At 34.9% G+C, this 23,087-nt stretch overlaps 1 protein-coding gene across 2 annotated transcripts in view; it reads right to left on the reverse strand.

Moving 5' to 3' along the window:
• ZMYND11 (zinc finger MYND-type containing 11) overlaps positions 1–23,087 on the reverse strand; it is a 154,016-nt gene that overhangs the window by 76,711 nt on the left and 54,218 nt on the right. For both annotated transcript variants that reach the window (XR_005010530.1, XM_036762064.1), the window contains exon 2: positions 12,043–12,176. Coding sequence is in view for 1 of the 2 variants with exons in the window: in XM_036762064.1 (XP_036617959.1) it covers positions 12,043–12,158 (116 nt within the window). In the remaining variant the exon portion in view is untranslated. The remainder of the gene's footprint in view (positions 1–12,042; positions 12,177–23,087) is intronic.

The following is a 23,087-nucleotide window of genomic DNA, read 5'->3' on the forward strand; positions in this document are numbered from 1 at the left end:
TAATTGAGGAAGGCAGTGGTCAAAAGTAAAACTCTTCTGAGGAGTGGAAGGAAGGAGGAAGAAATAAAAGAATAAATGGGGGGAGGAAAACAGGATGGAGAAAAAGACACAGCTTGTAATCATAACTGTGAATGTGAATGGGATGAACTCTCCCATAAAACGGAGGCAGATAGCAGAATGGATTAAAAACCATAATCCTACAATATGTTGTTTACAAGAAACACATTTGAAACAGGGGGATACACACAGGCCAAAAGTAAAAGGACAGAGTAGAAAATATTGTGCTTCAGCTAAAGTGAAAAAAGCACTGAAAGTGGGGGGAAAAAAAGGAATAATTTCAGACAAAGCAAAAGCAAAGATAGATCTAATTAAAAGACATAAGGAAAGACACTATATCCTGCTAAAAGGCACCATAGACAATGAAGCAATATCATTACTTAACATATATGTACCAAGTGGTATAGCATGCAACTTTTTAGAAGAGAAGTTAAGGGAGTTATAGGAAGAAATAGACAGCAAAAACATATTACTGGGGGACCTCAACCTCCTCCTCTCTGAACCTGATAAATCTAACCTCAAAAGAAACAAGAAAGAAGTTAAGGAGTGAACAGAATTTTAGAAAAGACAGATATGACAGACCTCTGGAGAAAACTGAATGGAGATAAAAAGGAATATACTTTTTTTCTCAGTGGTACATGGAACATACTCAAAAATTGACCATGTACTAGGGCATAAAAACCTCACAGTTCAGTGCAGAAAGGCAGAAATAGTCAAAGCATCCTTCTCAGATCATGACACAATGAAAATTATTTGTAATAAAGGACCATGGAAAGAAACTAAAAATTAATTGGAAACTAAATAATCTAATTCTAAAAAATGAGTGGGCCAAAGAACTAATCATAGAAACAATTAATAACTTCATTCAAGAGAATGACAATGATGAGACAACATACCAAAATTTATGGGATGCAGCAAAAGCAGTTCTTAGGGGAAGTTTTATATCTCTAAATGTTTACATGAATTAAATAGATAAAAAGGAGATCAATGAAATGGGCATGCAACTGAAAAAGCTAGAAATGAACAAATTGAAAATCCCCAATTAGATACCAAATTAGAAATACTGAAAATCAAAGAAGAGATTAATAAAACTGAAATCAAGAAAACTATTGAACTAATAAATAAAACTAAGAGCTGGTTTTACGAAAAAACCAATAAAATTGCTAAACACTTGGTCAACTTGATTAAAAAGAAAGAAGAAAACCAAACTACCAGCATCAAAAATGAAAAGGGTGAATTCACCTCCAATGAAGAGGGAATTAAAACAATAATTAGGAATTATTTTGCCCAATTGCAAGCCCATAAATTTGATAACCTTAGGGAAATGGACGAATATTTACAAAAATACAAATTGCCCAGGTTAACAGAAGAGGAAGTAAATTACCTAAATAAGCCTATCTCAGAAAAAGAAATTGAGCAAGCCATCAATGAACTTCCTAAGAAAAAAATCTCCAGGGCCAGATAGTTTTACATGTGAATTCTATTAAACATTTAAAGAGCAATTAATTCCCATACTTTATAGACTATTTGGGAAAATAGGTGAAGGAGTCCTACCAAATTCTTTATATGACACAAATATGGTACTAATACCCAAACCAGGAAGAGTCAAAACAGAGAAAGAAAATTATAGACCAATTTCCCTAATGAATATTGATGCAAAAATTTTAAATAAAATATTAGCAAAAATACTGCAGCAACTTATCACAAAAATAATACACTACGACCAGGTAGGATTTATTCCAGGAATGCAAGGCTGATTCAATATTAGGAAAACTATCAGCATAATTGATTATATCAAATAACAGAACTAGCAGAAACCATATGATTTTCTCAATAGATGCAGAAAAAGCTTTTGACAAAATACAACACCCATTCCTATTAAAAACACTAGAAAGCATGGGAATAAATGGGGTCTTCCTTAAAATATAAATATCATCTACCTAAAACCATCAGCAAGCATTATATGTAATAGGGATAAGCTAGATGCATTCCCAATAAGATCACAGGTGAAACAAGGATGTCCATTATCACCCCTATTATTCAATTTGGTACTAGAAATGTTAGCTTTAGCATTAAGAGAAGAAAAAGAAATTGAAGGAATTAGAACAGGCAAAGAAGAAACTAAATTATCACTTTTTGCAGATGATATGATGATTTACTTAAAGAATCCTAGAGATTCAAGTAAAAAACTACTTGAAATAAACAACTTTAGCAAAGTTGCAAGATATAAAATAAACTCACATAAATCCTCGGCATTCCTATATATTAACAACAAAGCTCAACAGCAAGAGATAGAAAGAGGAATTCCATTCAAAGTTACTGTAGACACTATAAAATATCTGGGAGTCTACCTGCCAAGACAAACCCAGGGCCTATATGAACACAATTACGAAACACTTCTCACACAAATAAAGTCAGATCTAAATAAATGGAATAACATCATCAGTTTTTAGGCTGAGCTAATATAATAAAAATGATAATTTTACCTAAATTAATTTACTTATTCAGTGCCATACCAAACTACCAAAAATTATTTTACAGAGCTGGATGAAATAATAAAATTCTTCTGGAAGAACAAAAAGTCCAGAATATCAAGGGAATTAATAAAAAGAAATGCTAGGGAAGGTGGCCTAGCCATAACCAGATATCAAACTGTACTATAAAAGCAGCAGTCATCAAAACTACCTGGTACTGGCTAAGAAACAGAGTGGTAGATCAGTGGAATAGGTTAGGTACATAAGACACAGAAATCAATGACTATAGCAATCTACTCTTTGATAAACCCAAGCTGCTTCTGGGCTAAGAATTCACTATTCCACAAAAACTGCTGGGAAAATTGGAAAATGGTATGGCAGAAACTGGACATAGACTAATATCTTACACCATATATCAAAATAAAGTCAAAATGGGTTCATGATTTAGAAATAAAGGCTGATGCTATAAGCAATTTGGGAGAGCAGGGAATAGTTTACCTATCAGATCTATGGGAAAGGGAAGAATTCATAACCCAACAAGAGATAGAGAGCATTACAAAAGGCAAAATGGATAATTTTGATTATGTTAAACTGAAAAGTTTTTTGTACAAACAAAGCCAATGCAACAAAGATTAGGAGGGAAGCAGAAAATTGGGAGAAAATCTTTACAACCAATGTCTCTGATAAAGGCCTCATATCTAAAATATACAGGGAACTGAGCCAAATTTATAGGAATAAAATCCATTCCCCAATTGAGAAATGGTCAAAGGATATGAACAGGCAGTTTTCAGAGGAAGAAATTAAAGTTATTTATAGGCATATGAAAAAATGCTCTAAATCACTAGTGCTTAGAGAAATACAAAGCAAAACAACTCTTAGGTACCACATCTCTCCTGTCAGATTGGCCAATTTGTGAAAACAGGAAAATGATAAATGCTGGAGAGGATGTGGGAAAACTGGAACATGAATACATTGTTGGTGGAGTTGTGAACAGATCCAGTCATTTTGGAGATTTGGAACTATGTCCAAAGGGCTATAAAATGTGCATACCCTTTGACCCAGCAATACCACTCCTAGGGCTAATATCCCAGAGAGATCACACAAGGGGGAAAGGGACCTGTATGTACAAGAAGAGCAGCTCTTTTTGTGGTGGCAAAAAATTGGAAATCAAGGGGTTGCCTGTCAATTGAGGAATGGCTGAACAAGTTGTGGTATATGAATGTAATGTTATACTAATGTGCTGTAAGAAATGGGGAAGACAAGGGCTTCATAATAACCTGGAAAGATCTACATGATATGATGCTGAGCGAGAGGAGCAGAACCAGGAGAACACTGTATACAACCACAGACATATTGATTCTGTGATGACTAACTTTGATAGACTTGGCTCTCCTCAGCAATGCAAGGCTCACAGACAGCTCCAAAGGACTCATGATGGAAAAAGCTAGCTACATCCAGAGAAAGAACTGTGGAGTCTGAATGCAGATTGAGGCAAACTATTTGCTCTCTTTTTCCTCTTCTTTTTTGGTTTTGTTTCTCCTCTCTCATGATTCATTCCATTGGTCATAATTCTTCTTTGCAACTCAACTATTGTGTAAATAAATTTAATGCGAAGGTTTATGTAGAATCTATATTGTACTACATGCCATCTTGGGGAAAGGGGGGAGGGGAGGAAAGGGAAGAAAACTTGAAACTCAAGAACATGTAGAAGTATTGTAAACTAAAAATAAAAAAATCTAATTTAAAAAAAATTTCAGAATTCAGCCAAAGGAGAACTCTGAGATGACAGAGCTACAGAACTGAGAGAGCTGTAGCAAGAGTGCAGAATGGAGAGTGGAGACCAGAGAACTGAGGGGGGAGAGAATTTAGGCAAGCAGAAAGTTGGGATTCATGAGTGTTTATGGGAAGGCCCCAGCAGGGGGGAAGGTTACAGGATGACTTGGTTCTTTGCTCTAACACTGTGTTTTAATTTCTTTGTTGTTACATGGAGGTGGACAGTTTTGGAATACAATTGTTGCTATGTTGAATTGGAATTACTGGTTTTGAGATTTGATCCTCTAGTGCCTAAATAAATATTATACTTCACCTGCCTTCTACCCAGAAAATCTCTTATACTTTGCGATTCTGAACTACACAGGGATGTTCATGGTCATCTTCGAGGTCTGAATCTTGACTTACTGATACAATGAGTGACTTGGGCAGCCTCACACAGCCAGCATGTCAGAGACAGGGCTTCAACTCAGATACAACTCCTGCTTTTGAGACCTGTTATTAATGCCACACTGCCTGATGTGTTAGGCATTAGGGATACAAAGGGGAAAAAAAAACAAATCACATAATAAAGTATAAGGCTTTTGCTTTTTGGTGGGGAGGCACCAGCGGGTGAGGGGATCAGTAAAGGCCTCATGTTAGGGGTGGCATTTGAAGTGTGCTCCAGGCATCAGGAACAGTTTGTTTTCATTTTCAATCTGTTTGTTTTCCTCAGTCTAGTTTCACTCAACAATCAATCAGCCAACATTTATGAAATATCTATTATGTGCCAGGCATTGTGCTAAGTGCTAGGAACACAGATACACAAAAAAATGAAACAATGCATTCATGTTCTTAAAAGACAGTCCATTACAAGGGGCTTTGCTTAGCTGGTTATTTTGCCTAGCTTTCATTAAACTGATTTTTCTCTTCAGGGCTACTTATCATTTTAAGAGGCAATACTGCTCATAGTCTCATCATTATTCATTAAACTGTACAAAGATTTTTTAAAAATGTTTTATTGATTCTCTTTTTGTATTGCTATTTCCATTGATGCTTTGCCTCCCCCTTACTGAACCCTCCTAACTACACTACAGTAAAGCACAACTAGACAAGCTCTGAAAACTACTTCACACTTAGAACCCCCTCCCTCCTCTCTCTCCTCAAATGCCAGAGACAGGCATACTCTGAAGTCAGAGCTAGTCATGATATCTGAGTCCTAAAATCTTTCAATGGTGTTTCCCTGTACATTATTTTGGTCATTGGATAAACTCTTTTCCTTGTTATGTTCATTTCTCTCTGTATCAGTTGACACATGTCTTTCCAAATTTCTATAAATTCTTCATAACTGTTGTTCTCTACAGCACAATAATATTTCACCACATTCATATGTCACAGTTTGGTCAACCATTACCCAATTGATGGCCTTCCATTCTAATTCTCTGATACTATAAAAGTATAGCAATTATATGTTCTCTCTACATACACATATGCATAAAGGCATACACATGTATAGCCTTTCTCTTTGTGTCCTTGTAATAGTATCACTTGGCTACTAGTTTAGTCTTATCTAGCAAAGTTAAAATTCCCAATTCTTTTCTAATGGTTTGGACAATTCACAGCTCTATAAACTGAGCCTTAAAGTGTCTATTTTCCCACTGGCCCTGAAACTCTTATCATTTTCATCTTTAGACATCTTTGCCAATACAAACAAGTTTTACTCTAAAGAGATGGATTCCTTGGCTGCCCCGAGATCTCTGCTTAGTAAGTAATTCAAAAGATTTGCTTATTAAGGTTTGAGTTTTGCTTTGCTTTGGTTTTTTTTGGGGTGGGGGGAAGAGTATTCCTGTAAAGGGAAATAATAAATATCAGTTAAATTTCTAAATGAAACTTTTGTATCAAAGGCCTTTCTCAAACATTTCTCACTTTTTGGTCAAGTTGTAGTTGTTTACATAGTGATTCTTTGTCCTACTTTTACACTAATTTTGACCTTTGCTCTAAAAAGTCAGTCTCACTTTATACACATGGCTGTGCAAAGATGGCTGATCTCAGAATGACTTCCACAAAAGAATGTTTTCCCCATGTGAAAATATAATTTCATTTTTTTGATAATTTTACTCATTGTGTGCCATGTCCCACAGCTTCTAATTTTCTCAAAGAAAGTATCTGTCATGTAGAAGCACAAAGCCTCTGTGTAGTCTCTAAGTTTTTAATCTTTCTCATACCTTAGTGTGAAACGTTTTCCAGCGTATATTGTTTATTCCTATACCTTTACAATGAAGTCACCACGTATCAAAATACAAGCTGACTTGCTTTGGAGGAACTTATCAAGTTCTCTGTAGAACTTCTCTCTAATTATTCATTCTCTACAACAGATGGAGCATTAACTTTTATTTTTATGGTCTTCTTTTTTGCTAATATTTATTATGAGTACTGTGGTAGTAGATGAATAAATATCCCAAGAAATTATTTTTCTTCTTGCCTTTGAACACACAACAAAAGCAACTCCATCAATTCCTTTATTTACTCTTCACGGAGAACCTATAAGCCACTCTTCCCTGTTGCTGCAACAATCTTGTCTTCCAACTCTGGTGGCATATCCATTTATTGATCTTTGGACAAAAATCTCACATTTAGAGTACCAATGAATATATACAGTCTAAAAACTATGATTCTAAGCACCCTCTGCATTCTTACCCAACACTCTACAATTGTCACTGCAGGGATGGACTAAAGTCATTTAGTATTACTTTGTTCGTTATCAGCTTACTTACACATCTAGCCAGGATGTTTCTTGCAAAGTGGACATAAGTCTGTTATATGCCAAAAATGTACTTAAAACCTTTCCAACATACTGACTCTACCAAAGCTTACTGTTCACATGCATAGCCTTTGTGAATCCACTGGGTTCCCTCCAGGCGGTGATGAGGAATGGAGTAAGATTTTGTGAAGGAAAATAAGAAATCTAAAAGGAATAAATAAAGGAACGCATGCTAACTAAAGGATGTGGATTATGCCCATGAAAACGTGTGGGAAATAACATATTGCACTTGTGGAACAGTTAACAGTATGTAGGGAGAAGTAATAAAATTCACTATACCGCACAGTTTTCTTTGACCAGAAATGACACTTCTATGGAAATATTCCAAAGTAGTCAAAGATAGGGGTAAATGACCCATATGCCTAAAAATGTACATATCAGCATTATTTGTGGTAGCCAAAACTGAAATCAAAGTAGGTCTCCCACCAACTGGGGAATGGATAAACTGTTGTATATAAAAATAATGGAATATTATTGTTCAGAAAGTAATGATGAATGATGGAATAAAAGAAACCTGAGAAGATTTGCACAAACTGATGCAGAGTATATTATAAGAGCAACCAGAAAAATAATTTGCACAATAATGTAAATTAAAATAATGTGGAAAGACTTCAGAAGATTGATGATGACATATGCTTTCCCTCTCTTGGAAGAGAGGCAATGGACTGATCAGAGGTGCAAAAAGAGGCAGATATTTATAGACACAGTCAATGTGGTCATTTCTTTTGCAATGCAATACTCATTGATTACACAGAAGGGATAAAAAGAGGGAGAGGAAGTCCATAGAGAGTGAGGACAGTGATGCATAAAGAGAATAAAAGAATAACAATGAAACATTAAAATACATTTTAAAAAGACCAGCAGTAAGTTCAGAAAGGGATATAGATAAGTAGCTATATTGTGTTAATTTCAATATATATATTCACAATTTTATATGCAATCATTCAAGTTTGTTAAACCTATTAACTAGGTGGGAAGATGGACATATTTATACAAAAAGCTCATGATATAAGACAACAATACAATAGCTGTCAGAAGATGATATAGGACCAAGTATCTAAAGACTGACAAGAAACTGAAAGTACTCTAGGAATTCAGAGGAGGGAGAAATCACTTTAGTTTGTTAATACTCATAAAAATGTTTCATGAAGGTGGTAAGATTTGAAATGAACCTTAAAGGATGGATAGAATCTGGATAGTTGAAAAGGAAGGTGAGAGGAAAGGAGGGAATAGAGAATTATTCTGGGTATGGAAAAAACACATTAAAGAGAAGGTATAAATGTACCTGGGATATTAGTAAAACAATGAATAAACCAGTCTTGTTAAAGTAGAGGGAGGGATATTTATTACAAGGACTTTTTTTTCCTGTATTTGTTTAAAGGTGGGTAGAGTATGGGAGTAGTGAAAGATAAAGTTGGAAGGCTTATGTCAAATTGGGAAGAGGCCCTTGAATGTCAGAGTATATTTTTAAATAATAAAAGCTTTTTAGCTTTAACTTATATTTGGTCTCCTTATCAAAAAATTTCATCTGATAATTACTTAAGCTTAGTATTATAAATATTTAAAAGCTTTTTGAATTTTCAATAAGAACAGTACCACTCACAACAGGGGGAAAAGATTTTTTAAAAAGCCATGAAGAACAATTACATCAAAATTATACTATATTCATTTTAACTCTGAGGAAAAATATCAATGTAAACTAATTTAAGAAGATTTTATTTTTGGAAATGGGCTTAGGGTTTTGTTTGGGCTTTGTTAGATTCAGATTTTTAAAAAAGTAACAGGAAAAAACTTCATTTATTTAATTAAGCAAAGGGAAATGGTATGATTAATTAGTAAAAGTTATCTAGTAATAACACCAAAGGCAACTTCTTTTATTGCACATGTTGAAAAGAACTTTCTTACTTCGTGTTTTGGTTTATGCTATCTGGAACATCAGTAAGAATTCCAGAATTCATTGTTCAACATGGCATGTTCAACAATAAATTAGAAATCACATTTTCTTAAGCAGCAATAAGTAGAATTAATCCTTGTCCTAACCTACTACTATAATTTGAATCAAACTACTCTGCCAATCCAATATTAATTGCCCATATTTGGTGAGTTGTTTTCAATGTTGCTAGTTGCAAATGTTATCGTAACTCTGCTTCCAGTTCTTCTTTATAAAAATAAAGCAAACCCAAGCCACTTCATGTGTAAGAAAAACAACATTTTAATAAAAAAATATGAAATATAAAATCATCTTATAATTATTGCTAATAATTATTAAAGCTGAAATATGTTCTGAACTTCAAAATCAGATATTCATAGGTCTTTTTTATTACAATAGTAATTTGTTTAGTTAGAGATAGAAAGTAGGTGATGAATAGAAATTGTTTTTACATCTCAGACTTAAAAATATGGAAGTTTTCAATTGATAAGTCAGAGATAATGACTTGTTATAGTATGTGGCTGTTACCTCTCGATTTTGCGATGATGTGATAATTGTTTCTTTATACAGCCATTCTAATTTAAATGGATTCTTTTGGACTTTATATTATTAAAACCCTTATAAATATTGTTTTGAAATCAGAAGGCCAACATGAACTGTATTTAAAAATCGAACTGCTAAAATATCTATATAATTTCGAATTTATTTTATCAAGATAAATATTTACCATATAGTACATAATGAAATACTCTCTTCAGTGGTACAAAATAGGATTAAACATTTTAAAGACATACTTAGTTTCTTTTTAAAAATATACTTTTATTTATTTTGTGAAACATTTCCCAATTTCATTTAACACTTTTTCTTTCAGCATTCATTTTTTAAAATTTTGAGTTCCAAAGTCTTTCCCTCCTTCACCCCTTGAGAAGGCAAACAATTTGACATTGATTATGTATGTGAAGTCGTGCAAAATATATTTCCATATTAGCCAAGACATATTTAATTTCAATAAATATAAGAAACAGATTTCAACTAACACTCTGTAATATAACTATCCATATTCTCTTTTATGGTCTTCAATACAAAACCTGAATTTTTTTTTCAAATGAGGAAAATTAAAGAATTTAGAACTAACTTTTATTTCTTGAGAAACCTAAACAGAACAAATTGCAAGTCTGCTTCTATGAACTCTGACAATAGAGATATACTACAAATTTGTAAATCATTGATCATAGGCTTGTAAGATCATAAACCTACAAGCCTCAGGGCCACTTTGGTCCATCCTGTCATTTTAAAGATAAGAAAACATTCAAGATGTTTCACAAACTGGCACTACTCTGGTCCAGCCTATTCCATATGTCTTCTCCTCTAGGCAATCTCTACTTCAGACACACTGAGCTACTTCCCATCCCCTATACATGTCCCACACTTTCTTACCTATATTGTTGCTCACAGATCCTTAAGCCTAATACGGTACCCCAACCCCATCTCCTTTGAATTTCTTTAAAATTCAACTCAAATAATATTCAAGTTGAAATTTATAAACACTTTCAGGTTAGCAAATTGTTTTACATATGCTATATCTCAAATGACATCTCTGTTAGGAAAACTTGCTGAACATTGTCATTCAATAACGACTTTTCCCCTGTAGATCTTATGGAGTACTTTATATTTCTGTATTATGATCATGTATGCACCTGTAATACCTTTCTACTACAGAATGAGCTCCATGAAGGCAGGGACCATGTCTTATCTAACGTGGTACTCCATCCAGTGCCTAGCACAATGCTCTCTGATCACAGTAGGCCCTTAATAAGTGTTTTTGGATCGATCTGATTTGAAGACTGTCCCTTGGTTTTTCCACTGCTTATAGGACCTACTGGCATTTTCATTATTATCTCCTCACTTTACACACTGTCCAATGTCTTTACTATCCATTCTGTTTCTGACAAAACCAACCAAGACACGGCACATTAGTTCGGTAATCTAATAGAGTTGATCTCTAGCCAGTCTACGGCTCTGCCACACAGTTCGGTATTGTGCTATGGCGTGTCTACAGGGCGCTGCGCTTTGCTTTTACTACTTTGAGCTGCTTCATATTAAAAAGCCATAACTGTCTACCCACATATTAAACTTAGAAAATGAGCTGTAATAAACATTTATTTCAAAGCCAGCTCTATCTCAGGTGCTTATTACTAGATAAAATGCTCTCTAGGTTCCTTTCTCATTCATAAATTCTACAATTTTACAATATTGAAGTATAAACTGAGTTTCTGCTCCTCAGACATTTTGTCTGCTGGTGTCCATGCAGGAGATATATTTGGTGGAAGGGATTGCTGATGGCAACGCAATGTGCCAATATGACAGCTGGAGTTGATGGAAGAGCTTTTTGGCAGAAGATACAATTCTTACAGAGATGCATGGATCCGGACGGTTAGTAGCCTCCTCACTAGACTGTGAGCTCCTTGAGAGGAGGGATGGTTTTTCCCTTTCTTGGTATCCCAGGAACTTAGCACAGTGTCTGGCACATAGTTTGTGCTTAAATAAATGCTTGTTAACTAGAGACTTAAAGGTTTTCCTCAAGTGAGATTGGGACTTCTCTCTTAGTTTGGATTGAGATTTCATCTTGGTTCCAACAAAAAGTTCTTTCACCCTTTTATATTTTCTGATATTTTCTAATGTGTAGAACTTCTCCAATTTCCATTTGCTATTTTCCTTGGGAAAAAAAAAACAGATCTGGCTAGTGGTGATAGTCTTGATATAAATAGAGATGGAGGCAAAAAGGGCCAAGCCCGTGAGTGTAAACTGAGAGGTACCCTCTTTGCTTAAGAGCAACCTGGGAAGAAGTTTTTGTTTTGGATCTGTCAGTTATTTTCTATGTAATATCCCTATGTTATAAAAATGAAGTTTGTAAATACTGATTTATTTTAAATCTTTTTCTACAGAGTTCACAAAGAGATTGTTATATTTTAAAAATCCATTTAACATGTTTACTATGCAATGCTACTTACTTTGTAATGCGGTCAATGTTAGCAATTTGCTTCTGGTTTCGAATGATCTCAATAGCTGCCCAAAGATGCTGGATAGCTTTTGTATCCGCTTGCCGTCTCTTTGTTAAGCGTGCCATGACCTATCCACTTTTTTGCTGCAGTAAAACACAAAGAACATACATATATTGAATTATGGAATTAAGCATACCAGTATCTCTTATAATAAGTGGAACTATTGGCAATTCTTGATTTAGGGAAAAATCAATACAGTTCCTAAAACATCTAGACTATGGTTCTAAGTTAAATTCTGGGCCACCAAACAAATACTTTATAAAGAATACCACACCAGACTGAATGCTCTCCACCTTATACCTTACTTCTATCCTAGCTCTAGTGGGGCCAGGTGACCTATGAATATTGTTGTTACGTTCCATTTTAGTACTCTAAAACAAGTTTAGAGCTTCTGTTCCCAAACATGCTTAACCTCCATGAATGTTGCTTATGTAAAATTTGCATTTGTCATGGAAAGGTCTTTAGGAGATCCAACAATTGTATAAAGAAACAAATATAGCTGAATTTGGTTTATGTCTTAAGATGAAGTTTTTAGGCTAAAAGGAAAGATACTTTAAACCATATGTTCTATAGTATTAAAGAAACAGGCACTCTCTTCCCCATTGTTACTTCTTTTTACTCCAAACTCTGCTTCAGGGTCACCAATTACAACAGAGACAGTGTTCAAAAGTTCAAAAAAAAACCCAAACAAACCAGGAACATTATTTATTTTAATGGAAGCCTACACATGTAGCCACAAAGTGATAAAAATAACTGTTTTACATAAGTTTCTACTATTTTTGAAAGTAACCAAAATTGTAAGCACTATAAAATACATATGAACCTTATTTAAATAGTTTTCTTAATTTCAAATATATAAATCCTGAAAATATGCTGTTTTATATAAACTGAAATTTTAATTTTAAAGTATTTTGGCTGAATATAATGTGTACCACATGCCATAATAAGCTCCAAATGATTAAACAACATAAAGGCCACGTCATATATATAAGTAAATGGAAGCATGCATCTTTCAGATCTATGGTGAGGGGCAGAATTCAATATCTAAAATTCAATAGATAAAAAGACACAACTTTTATTACAGTAAATGATAAAAGTTTTATACAAACAAAATCAACACTAGAATGAAAAGAGAGTCTAATAAAATTTTTACATCCAAAATAAAAAAGAAATTAACACAAATATATATGACCACTGAAAAATGACTGAACAACAAAATATGACTAAAGGCCATTATTTAATATGTTGTCAATGGCTCTGAACTATATTTAACAGAAAAAAATGTACATGGAAAAAATGCCCCAAATGACTAATTACAAGTGAATGCAAAATAAAACAGTCCTGAGGTTTGTTCGTATCCAGCGAATGAACAAAGTTGAGAGAAGATGTTGTTTTGTTTAGTTGTTTTTAGTCATGTCCAATTCTTCATGACGCCATTTGGCAAAGATTCTGGAACGCTTTGCTCTTTCCTTCTTCAGCTCATTTTAACAAACTGATGTAAAGAGGGTTAAATGAATTTGAAAAGTCTAATTACCCTAGGAAACAATTTTGAATTATGCAAGACAAGTTACTAAACTGTTTATTCTCTTTGTCCCAGTAACACCTAAAAATGATTTTGGAACAGTGCCATGACATGATCTGAGCATTAGTATGATTAATCTAGGAGCCAGTGTGAAAGATGATTAAATAGCAGAGATTCTAGAGGATGGAAATCAGGTTACTGAAGATGACTTTTAAAAGATGGTAACTGACTTGTTGGTAGGAACGACGGTTAAAGTTTAGAATATGAACCCAGAGTCTAGTGATCCTTTCAAATACATCATGACTGATAAAAGAATAAATGTATTACGATTATAGCATAATAGGAAATTGACTGGATGTAGGAAGTGAAGGAATAGGAGGAGCCAAAGAAGACGCTAAAGTTTTAAGCATGGGGAACAGAGTGACTATATAGGAATGGGAAACTCAAGAGAAGCAGCATCACTGGAGGTAAAACATTTTTAATGTCAGTTATAATGTATTTTATGGTAATTTGGCATGATGGCAAACATTAATCCTTTCCTTACCAAAAGTTTTAAATATTTAACCGATGATATTTTTCCCAATGGAATATTCAGGTTTTTATAAGAGATATCAATAGGAAACTGAAATTATTTGAAACACATTTACTATGTAAAATCAAAGCTATCTGCTGAACCTGCTGAACCCGGTAAAATATTATAAATGTAGTTATATGTCAAAATAAGCAGGATCTTCAGAAATAACTACATGGTACGAAGGAAATGTGGTATCACAATTAAAATTTACCATTTAAAATCAACAAAATTGGTAATGGTTGAGTGATTAGAAGATAATGCCTTTGAGTATATACTAAGCAGAAATACTAAGAAAGATACTGAAGCAACTAATCAAGAGTAAGAACATAAGAGCAACTGACTTGATTTTTTAATTTTTTTTTTTTGCAAGGGGGAAGGCAGGGCAATTGGGGTTAAGTGACTTGCCCAAGGTCACACAGCTAGGAAGTGTTCAAGTGTCTGTGGCCAAATTTGAACTCTGGTCCTCCTGACTCCAGGGCCAGTGCTCTACTCACTGCGCCACCTAGCTGCCCCAACTTTATTTACATATTTTCCAAAAGTGTCAGGCAAAAAGTAATAGTAAGACATAGATTACTACATGATCTTTCAGAGGAGAAGAACTTCCTTTTTAAAGCTTAATACAAGCATTGGATAAAGTCATGAAATTACTGGGAGAAAAATAGAAATAGATGAGCCAGAGAATAGTATAATTAGATGAACATATAGTTTCTAGGACTAGGGAGGTAACAGTCCTGCTATACTCTACCCTACACTTGCAGTATGATGCTCAGTTCTCAGTATGATGTTTTAGTAAAGACATTGATAAGCTTTGTTCAGAGGAAGATGATCACAAAAGTAAAAAGAACTTGAGTTTATATCAAATGAGGAATTGTGTTTATATTAGAGAAGAAAAGATTTAGAAAGTATAACAACTGTCAGTAAGCATTTGAAGGGCCATCCCAGAACGAGGATTAGACTTGTACTACTTGGTCCCAGAAGGAAGAACTTGTAACATTTTAGGGAAGTTACAGAGGAGAAAATTCAGGGTTCATTTAAAGGAAAACTTACTTATAATTAAAGGTATCCAAAAGTATAACAAGCTGCTTTGGAAATTAGTGGGTCATTAAGGATCTTCAGGCAATGACCGGATGATCACTTGCCTGGTGTATTAACAGGAGCTTCTTGCTTGGGGCACTGGTTGGACCTGATGATTTCTTAAGTCTCTTCTAACTCTGAGGTTATTTGGTAAACCATTTTGATGATATGAATATTTACAAAAATATAAAATATTCAGATTAACATAATAAGAAATAGAAGGTTAAAGTAACTCAGTCTCAGAAGAAGAAAACAAAAAAGCCATGAGAGCTCCCAAAACAAAAAAATACAAACCCAGGACCAGATGGATTTACAAGCTAATTCTACTGAACATTTAAAGAACAATACATTTTAAAGCTACAAAAGCTGCTTGAAAGAACTGGGAGGGGGGGAGAAAGGATACTTGATATCTAAACCAGAAATCAAACCACAGAATGGTGTGTGGGTCTAACAGAGAAAGATAACTACACATAGACCAATATTCCTAATGAACATGGATGCAAAAGTTTTAAATAAAATTTTAGCTAGGAGAATACAACAATAATACATCAAAAGATATACCATGACTGGGTTGATTTTATATCAGGCATATGGGGCAGATTCAAAAGAAACTATAAGCATAATCGACTATATAAGAACAAACAAGAGCATCTATCAATAGATGAAGAAAAAGTTTTTTTCAAGATAAAACATCCATTCCTGGTATAGAAAAAAATGTATCTTTCTTTAATATGACAAATAGCATATATCTAAAACATAGAGTCAGTATTATTCATAATAGGGATAAATCAGAGACATTTCTGATAAGATAAAAAGTAGGATGTCAATTATCACTATTCAATGCAATGGTAGAAAGGCTAACTACAAATAATAAAAAGAACTTGAGGGAATAAGCATAGGCAAAGTGGAAACAAAATGGTCACTTTTTTTTTGATGACATGAAAGGTTTACTTGGAGAATCCCAGAGTAAACTAAAAAAAAAACCTAACTGAAACAATGAACTCCAGCAAACTTGCAGGATATAAAGTAAACTTGCATAAATCATCAGTATTTCTGTATGTTACCAACAATTACCAACAAAATTTAGCAGGAAGAGATAGAAACAGAAACTCTAGTTAAAATTACTACATCAAATATAAAATACTGGGGTGTCTACTCACCAAGACATGCACAAGAATTAAACTACTACAACTACACACCACTCTATACAAATGATGATCTAAATAACTGAGAAATATTAATTGCTCATAAGTAGGCCAAGCTAAATGACAATGCTACCCTACTGACTCATTCAGTGCCATGCCAAATGGTTATAGGGTTAGGAAAAAAAATAAAAACAGAACTCATCTAAAGAAATAAAAGATCTAAAATCTTAAGGGAAATAATGAAAAAAAAAAGTAGTAAAGAATGTAGCCCAGTAGTCTAGATCTCAAACTAGATGAAAAAATTAGAACAATTTGATACTAGCTAAGAAATAGGTTGATCAGTGAAACAGATTAAGGATACAATATATAGAAACAAACAAGGACCCACATGTACAGAATTGTTTATAATGACTCTTTTTGTAGTAGCAGAAAATTGGAAAATGAGGCAGTACCTATCACTTGGGGGACAGCTGAAGCTGTTAGATGAATGTGCTATAAGAAATGATGAAGAGGAGGCCAAGATGGTGGCTGGAAAGCAGGGACTTGCTTAAACTCTCCCCCAGTTCTCTCCAAACACCTGTAAAAATGGCTCTGAACAAATTCTAGAGCTGCAGAACCCACAAAATAGCAGAGGGAAGCAGGGATCCAGCCCAGGACAGCCTGGATGGTTGCTGGGAAGGGTCTATCAGACGGAGCTCGGAGTGGAGCACAGCCCAGCGTAGGATGCACCAGGACCAACCACACTGGGAGCCAGGTGGAACAGGTGGTAGGGCCCTGAATCATTAAGCTGTGGCAGTTACCAGACTTCTCAACCCACAAACAACAAAGACAACAGAGCAGGTTAGTGGAAAAACTACTAAATTGGAGTGAAAGGAGTATGCGGTCGGCCCTAGCCCCAGGGGCAGTGGAGGTGGTGCAGCTCTGAGGCTGCTTACAGAGCTACAGCTGCAGTTGCTTCCATCCCCAGGCCCACCTGGTGGGAGGAATTAAGTGGTGGATCAGAGCAAGAGTGCAGAGCCTGCTTAGATCTGAGTCAAGGTCCAGGTGGCAGTTCTTGGGTGAGGAGGAGTGGTGTGGCAGAGTTTGATGTGTAGAAGAGGCTCTGAAAACAACAGCACAGTCCCTCAAGCTTGGGACAAAGTACTCTATACTCTACAAGCAGTCATATGCTGACAAAAAGCTCAAGGGTCAAGAAGTAGGCTGGGAACATGAACAGGTAGTGAAAATGGTCTCAGATTCAGACTCAGACTTTGGAATCTTTTTTTGGTGACAAAGAAGACCAAAACATACAGCCAGAAGTCAACAGAAGTCAAGGAGCCTACATCAAAAGGCTCCAAGAAAAATATACATTGGGCTCAGGCCATGGAAGAGCTCAAAAAGGATTTGGAAAAGCAAGTAAGAGAAGTAGAGGAAAAATCAGGAAGAGAAATGAGAGTGATGCAAGAAAATCATGAAAAACAAGTCAATGAATTGCTAAAGGAGACCCCAAAAATACTGAAGAAAATAACACCTTAAAAAATAGACTAACTCAAATGGCAAAAGAGCTCCAAAAAGCCAATGAGGAGAAGAATGCCTTGAAACGTAGAATTAGACAAATGGAAAAGGAGGTCTAAAGGACCACTGAAGAAAATACTACCTTAAAAATTAGATTGGAGCAAGTGGAGGCTTGCAACTTTATGAAAAATCAAGAAATTATAAAACAGAACCAAAGGAAAAAATGGAAGACAACATGAAATATCTCATTGGAAAAAACACTGACCTGGAAAACAGATCCAGGAGAGATAATTTAAAAATTATTGGGCTACCTGAAAGTCATGATCAAAAAAACAGCCTAGATATCATCTTTCAAGAAATTATCAAGGAGAACTGCCCTGATATTCTAGAACCAGAGGGTAAAATAGAAATTGAAAGAATCCACGGATCACCTCCTGAAAAAGATCCCAAAAAGAAAACTCCTAGGAATATTGTCACCAAATTTCAGAACTGCCAGATCAAGGAGAAAATACTGCAAGCAGCCAGAAAGAAACAATTTGAGTGTTGTGGAAACATAATCAGGATAATACAAGATCTAGCAGCTTCCACATTAAGGGACTGAAGGGCTTGGAATATTCTGGAGGTCAAAGGTGTTAGGATTAAAACCAAGAATCACCTACCCAGCAAATGGAGTATAATGCTTCAAGATAAAATACGGACTTTCAAGCTTTCTCAGTGAAAAGACCAGAGCTGAATAGAAAATTTGACTTTCAAACACAAGAATCAAGAGAAGCATGAAAAGGTAAACAAGAAAGAGAAATCATAAGGGACTTACTAAAGTTGAACTGTTTTGTTTACATTCCTACATGGAAAGATGATGTGTGTAATTCATGAGACCTTTCTCAGTATTAAGGTAGTTGAAAGGAATATACATATATATATATAGACAGAGGGCACAGGGTGAGTTGAATATGAAGGAATGATATTTAAAAAACTATAAATAAAATTAAGGGATGAGAGAGGAATATATTGAGAGAGAAAAAGGGAGGGATAGAATGGGTAAATTATTTCACATAAAAGTAGCAAGAAAAAGCAGTTTATTGGAAGGGAAGAGGGGGCAGGTGAGGGGGAATGAGTGAATCTTGCTCTCATTGGATCTGCCTTGAGGACGGAATAACACACACACGCAACTGGGTATCTTACCCCACATGAAAGCAGGGGGGAGGGGAAAAAAGGGGGGATGATAGAAGGGAAGGCAGATAGGGGGAAGAAGTAATCAAAGCAAACACTTTTGAAAAGGGACAGGGTCAAGGGGGAAAATTGAATAAAGGGGGACAGGATAGTAGGGAGGGAAATATAGTTAGTCTTTTACAACATGACTATTTATGGGAGTGTTTTGCATAATGATAAATGTATGGCCTATGTTGAATTGCTTGCCTTTTTAGGGACAGTGGGTGGGGAGGAAAGAGGGGAGAGAATTTGGAACTCAAAGTTTTAAAAGCAGATGCTCAAAAAAAAGTTGTTTCTACATGCAACTGGGAAATAAGATATACAGGCAATGGGGCATAGAAATCTATCTTGCCCTACAAGAAAGTAAGGGGAAAATGGATGGAGGGGAGGGGGAGTGGGGTAATAGAAGTGAGGGCTGACTGGGGAACAGGGCAATCAGAATATATGCCATCTTGGAGTGGGGGGGAGGGTAGAAATGGGGAGAAAATTTGTAACTCTAAATCTTGTGGAAATCAATGCTGAAAACTAAAAATATTAAAAAATAGAAATTAAAGCTAAAAAAAATTTAAAAAAAAAGAAATGATGAAGAGGAGACTTTGAGAGAAACCTGAGAAGACATATGAAGTGAAAGAGTGAAATGAACAACCATGAGAACAATTTATATAATAACAACATTATTGCAAAGAAATAATTTTGAAAGACTTTAGAAATTCTAACCAACTCAATGACTAACCATGACTCCAGAAGATTCCTGATGAAACACACTACCCCCACCTGAGAAGGGATAGAATCAGTACAGACTGACATATTTGTTTGTTTTTGGAGATAGGCACTGGGGGAGTGTTTTACACAAGTATATATGCTTGTAACCAGTATTTCCTTTTTCTTTCTTTCTCAACTGGGAGGATAGGGAGGAAGTGGGAAGGAAAAAACAGATTTTCATTGTTAAAAAAATATTAATTTCATTTTTAAAATTCAGAATAGGAAAACTACTAGAGGACCTCATTTAACCAGTAAAATTGTATGGTGAGAACAGACTCCAGGTAACAAGTAACACATTATACTGAGAATTAGTTGAAACTTCCTCAGTAAAGCTCCCAAGAGTCATTACAGAATGATAAGCAAAAAAAAAAGTAAGAGAGTTAGACTAACCCCATCTAATACGTTCAGAGTTTGTTTGGGGAGGGTAGAGTTCTTATTGCTTTTAACTCCTTAGAGTCTTAAAAAACCCTAACCTTATCCAGAAAAAGGGGATCAAAAGAATGTTGCTCTTATTCTACAAGTTGCAGTGGGTTTTCAGAGACCCAAAGGGCACCCTTTTTCATGCAAGGATTAAAGTATCATAAGTAGATAATCTACTAAAGTAAACCACCACTAGGCGTAGTATTCCTAAAGAAAGAGGAAAAAGACTTACATGTACAAAAATATTTATGGTAGCTCTTTTATAGTAGCCCCAAATTGTAAACTAAGAAGTTTATCTTCCTGTTGGGGAATGACTAAACAAATTATGGCACATGAATGTAATGGAATATTATTGTATAATGAGAAATGATGAAAGGATAGATTTCAGATGAAACTGGGAAGACCTTTATTGAAAAGATACAAAACAAACATCTTATACAATATTACAGAGAAAAACAAGTCTTTCAGATTTTCAGCCTACAAATGCAACGATAAGAGTTGCATGAGTACAGAAGACTAAAGATAAAACATACTATTCACTTCTTACCAGAGAGATGAAATGAAAATGTAGAGATACAGAGATTTTCAGGTATAGACAATGTGAGAATTCATTTGCTAGTCTATGAATGTTTCTGCAAAGTTTTTCTTTTTCTTTAGTTTTGGTTGTTATTGAATAGGGTCAGGGTAAGAAATAGATCATAAATGCTTAAAAAATTCATTTATTTTTCAAAAAGTAATAGGTTATGGGAAGGCTTTACCAGGTACCCCACTCTTGAGTATTGTTAGTCTTTACAAGCAACACCTCTCTCACCTCCAAAGTTTGCCACATATCCTTTTCTCCTAAAAATGTTTATTTTATACTATTCCAGAAGCCATTAACAGAAAAGGAGAAAATTTTTAAAAAACCAATATGAAAGCACTAGAAACCTGCATATTAGAAACCATGCTATATTACAATGTAGCAAATGAAATGTCTGATTTTAAAAGATTATAGCTTTAAAAGTCTAGGAAGAAGATTAATAATATGCTAAAAAAAGATTATCATATACTTCATCCTATAACTTGGGAAAATAAGTGAATGTTGATTTTTTTAAAAAAGAAATAGATGCTATTAATAAGCCTGTCAATATTCCAGGAAACAAATTGCAAAATGAAAAAAAAATAGCAAGATGAAAACATAAGGGTATTGGAATCCGGTAGAACCTGCCTTCTGGCAAGAAATTATAGTAAAACTAAAGATGGAAGGGGGTACTATATAATCTCAGTCTACTCCATACATGGCTTTTACTTGTTTTCCTGCACATTTCTCTCCCTCTAGTTCTCAAAAACAGAGAATATAGATTCCACATGAGAAGCTCGTCATTGACTTTGCTTCTGTTTTTCTTTTTTGTTTGTTTTTTTGGCAGGGCAATTGGGGTTGTGACTTGCCCAAGGTCACACAGCTAGTACATGTGTCAAGTGTCTGAGGCTGGATTTGAAATCAGGTCCTCCTGACTCTAGGGCTGGTGATCTACTCACTGAGCCACCTACCTGCCCCTCTGTTTTTCTTTTTGTACCTTGTATGTGAAAAATGTTTTAAAAAAGACAAGGAAATGCTTCTTGTAGAAGGTGGAGTTTTAGCTGATCCCTGAAAGAAGTCAGGAGAATTTGGCACAGATGATGAGGAAGATGGTACAAGTTAAGATTAACATATTTTTGCATGGCTTTTTGTGGATACATATGAAAAAGTTGTACTATACAGGTATAACAAAATATTATTGCTTTGTAAAAAAAATTATGAATTTGGTTAAAAAAAATGGGGGGAGGATAAGGCAAGACATGCGAGATAAAGTACCAGGACAACAACATACAATGACCTCAACGAAAAATTAAAAGGACAATTAACTCTGAGCCAAGAAATGGAGTGTTTTATCTGTGGAACAGCCCATCACTGAATTAAAGAGTAGTTGTTGGAGAGTAAGATGACTGGAAAGGCAGAAGGAGGCTAGTTTATGAATGGAGTATGGACTGAAGTTAGGGAGACACCTGGAGTGGGCACACCCACCAGCAGGCCACTGCAATAATCCGAGTGTGAAGTGGCAGAGGAGACAGCAGCAGTAATCTAGATATTTTGCTGACTGAACATGTATAACCTATATCAGATTGATTGTACATGTATAGCCTATATCAGATTGTTTGCTATCTTGGGGAGAGGGGAGGAAAGAGAGGGAGGTAGAAAAACTGGGAACTCAAAATCTCACAGAAATGAATGTTGAAAACTATCTTTATATATAATTGGAAAAAAATACTATGAAGTGCAAAAAAAACTAGGTGTGTTGCATAGATTAAATCAATAGGCCATGACAATAGAGTACATATAGGTATTTTACTTAATTGTTGCAATGTGAAATAAGTTTTAGAGGAAGGTCTTAATTCTAGTTTTGATCTACATAATCAAATTTATAAAGTTCCAATTATTTGAAAATAAGACAAAATTGTGAAATCTATTTTCTGCCACAAGGCATTTTCCAATAAAACACTACTCTCATCTCTCATTCTAGAGTAGAAGAGACCATGGATTGTTAAAGACTACAACATGGAGCAATACTTCTGGAAGGTATTATGCAGCTGGTAGACTTTGAGTATGGGCCTAATAACAGATTAGATGTCTATAATATGAGCACTACCTTACTGAAACTCAGCTAGATTAGTTGGTCAGGGTAAATGAATTTTTCTACAGTAACAACTCAAAGTCACAGAAGTATTAAAATATGTGTTAACAGTGTGATCACACCAATGTACTGAAATAACAAAA

Source organism: Trichosurus vulpecula, chromosome 5, assembly GCF_011100635.1.
Source record: "Trichosurus vulpecula isolate mTriVul1 chromosome 5, mTriVul1.pri, whole genome shotgun sequence".
Classification (NCBI taxonomy): Eukaryota; Metazoa; Chordata; class Mammalia; order Diprotodontia; family Phalangeridae; genus Trichosurus; species Trichosurus vulpecula.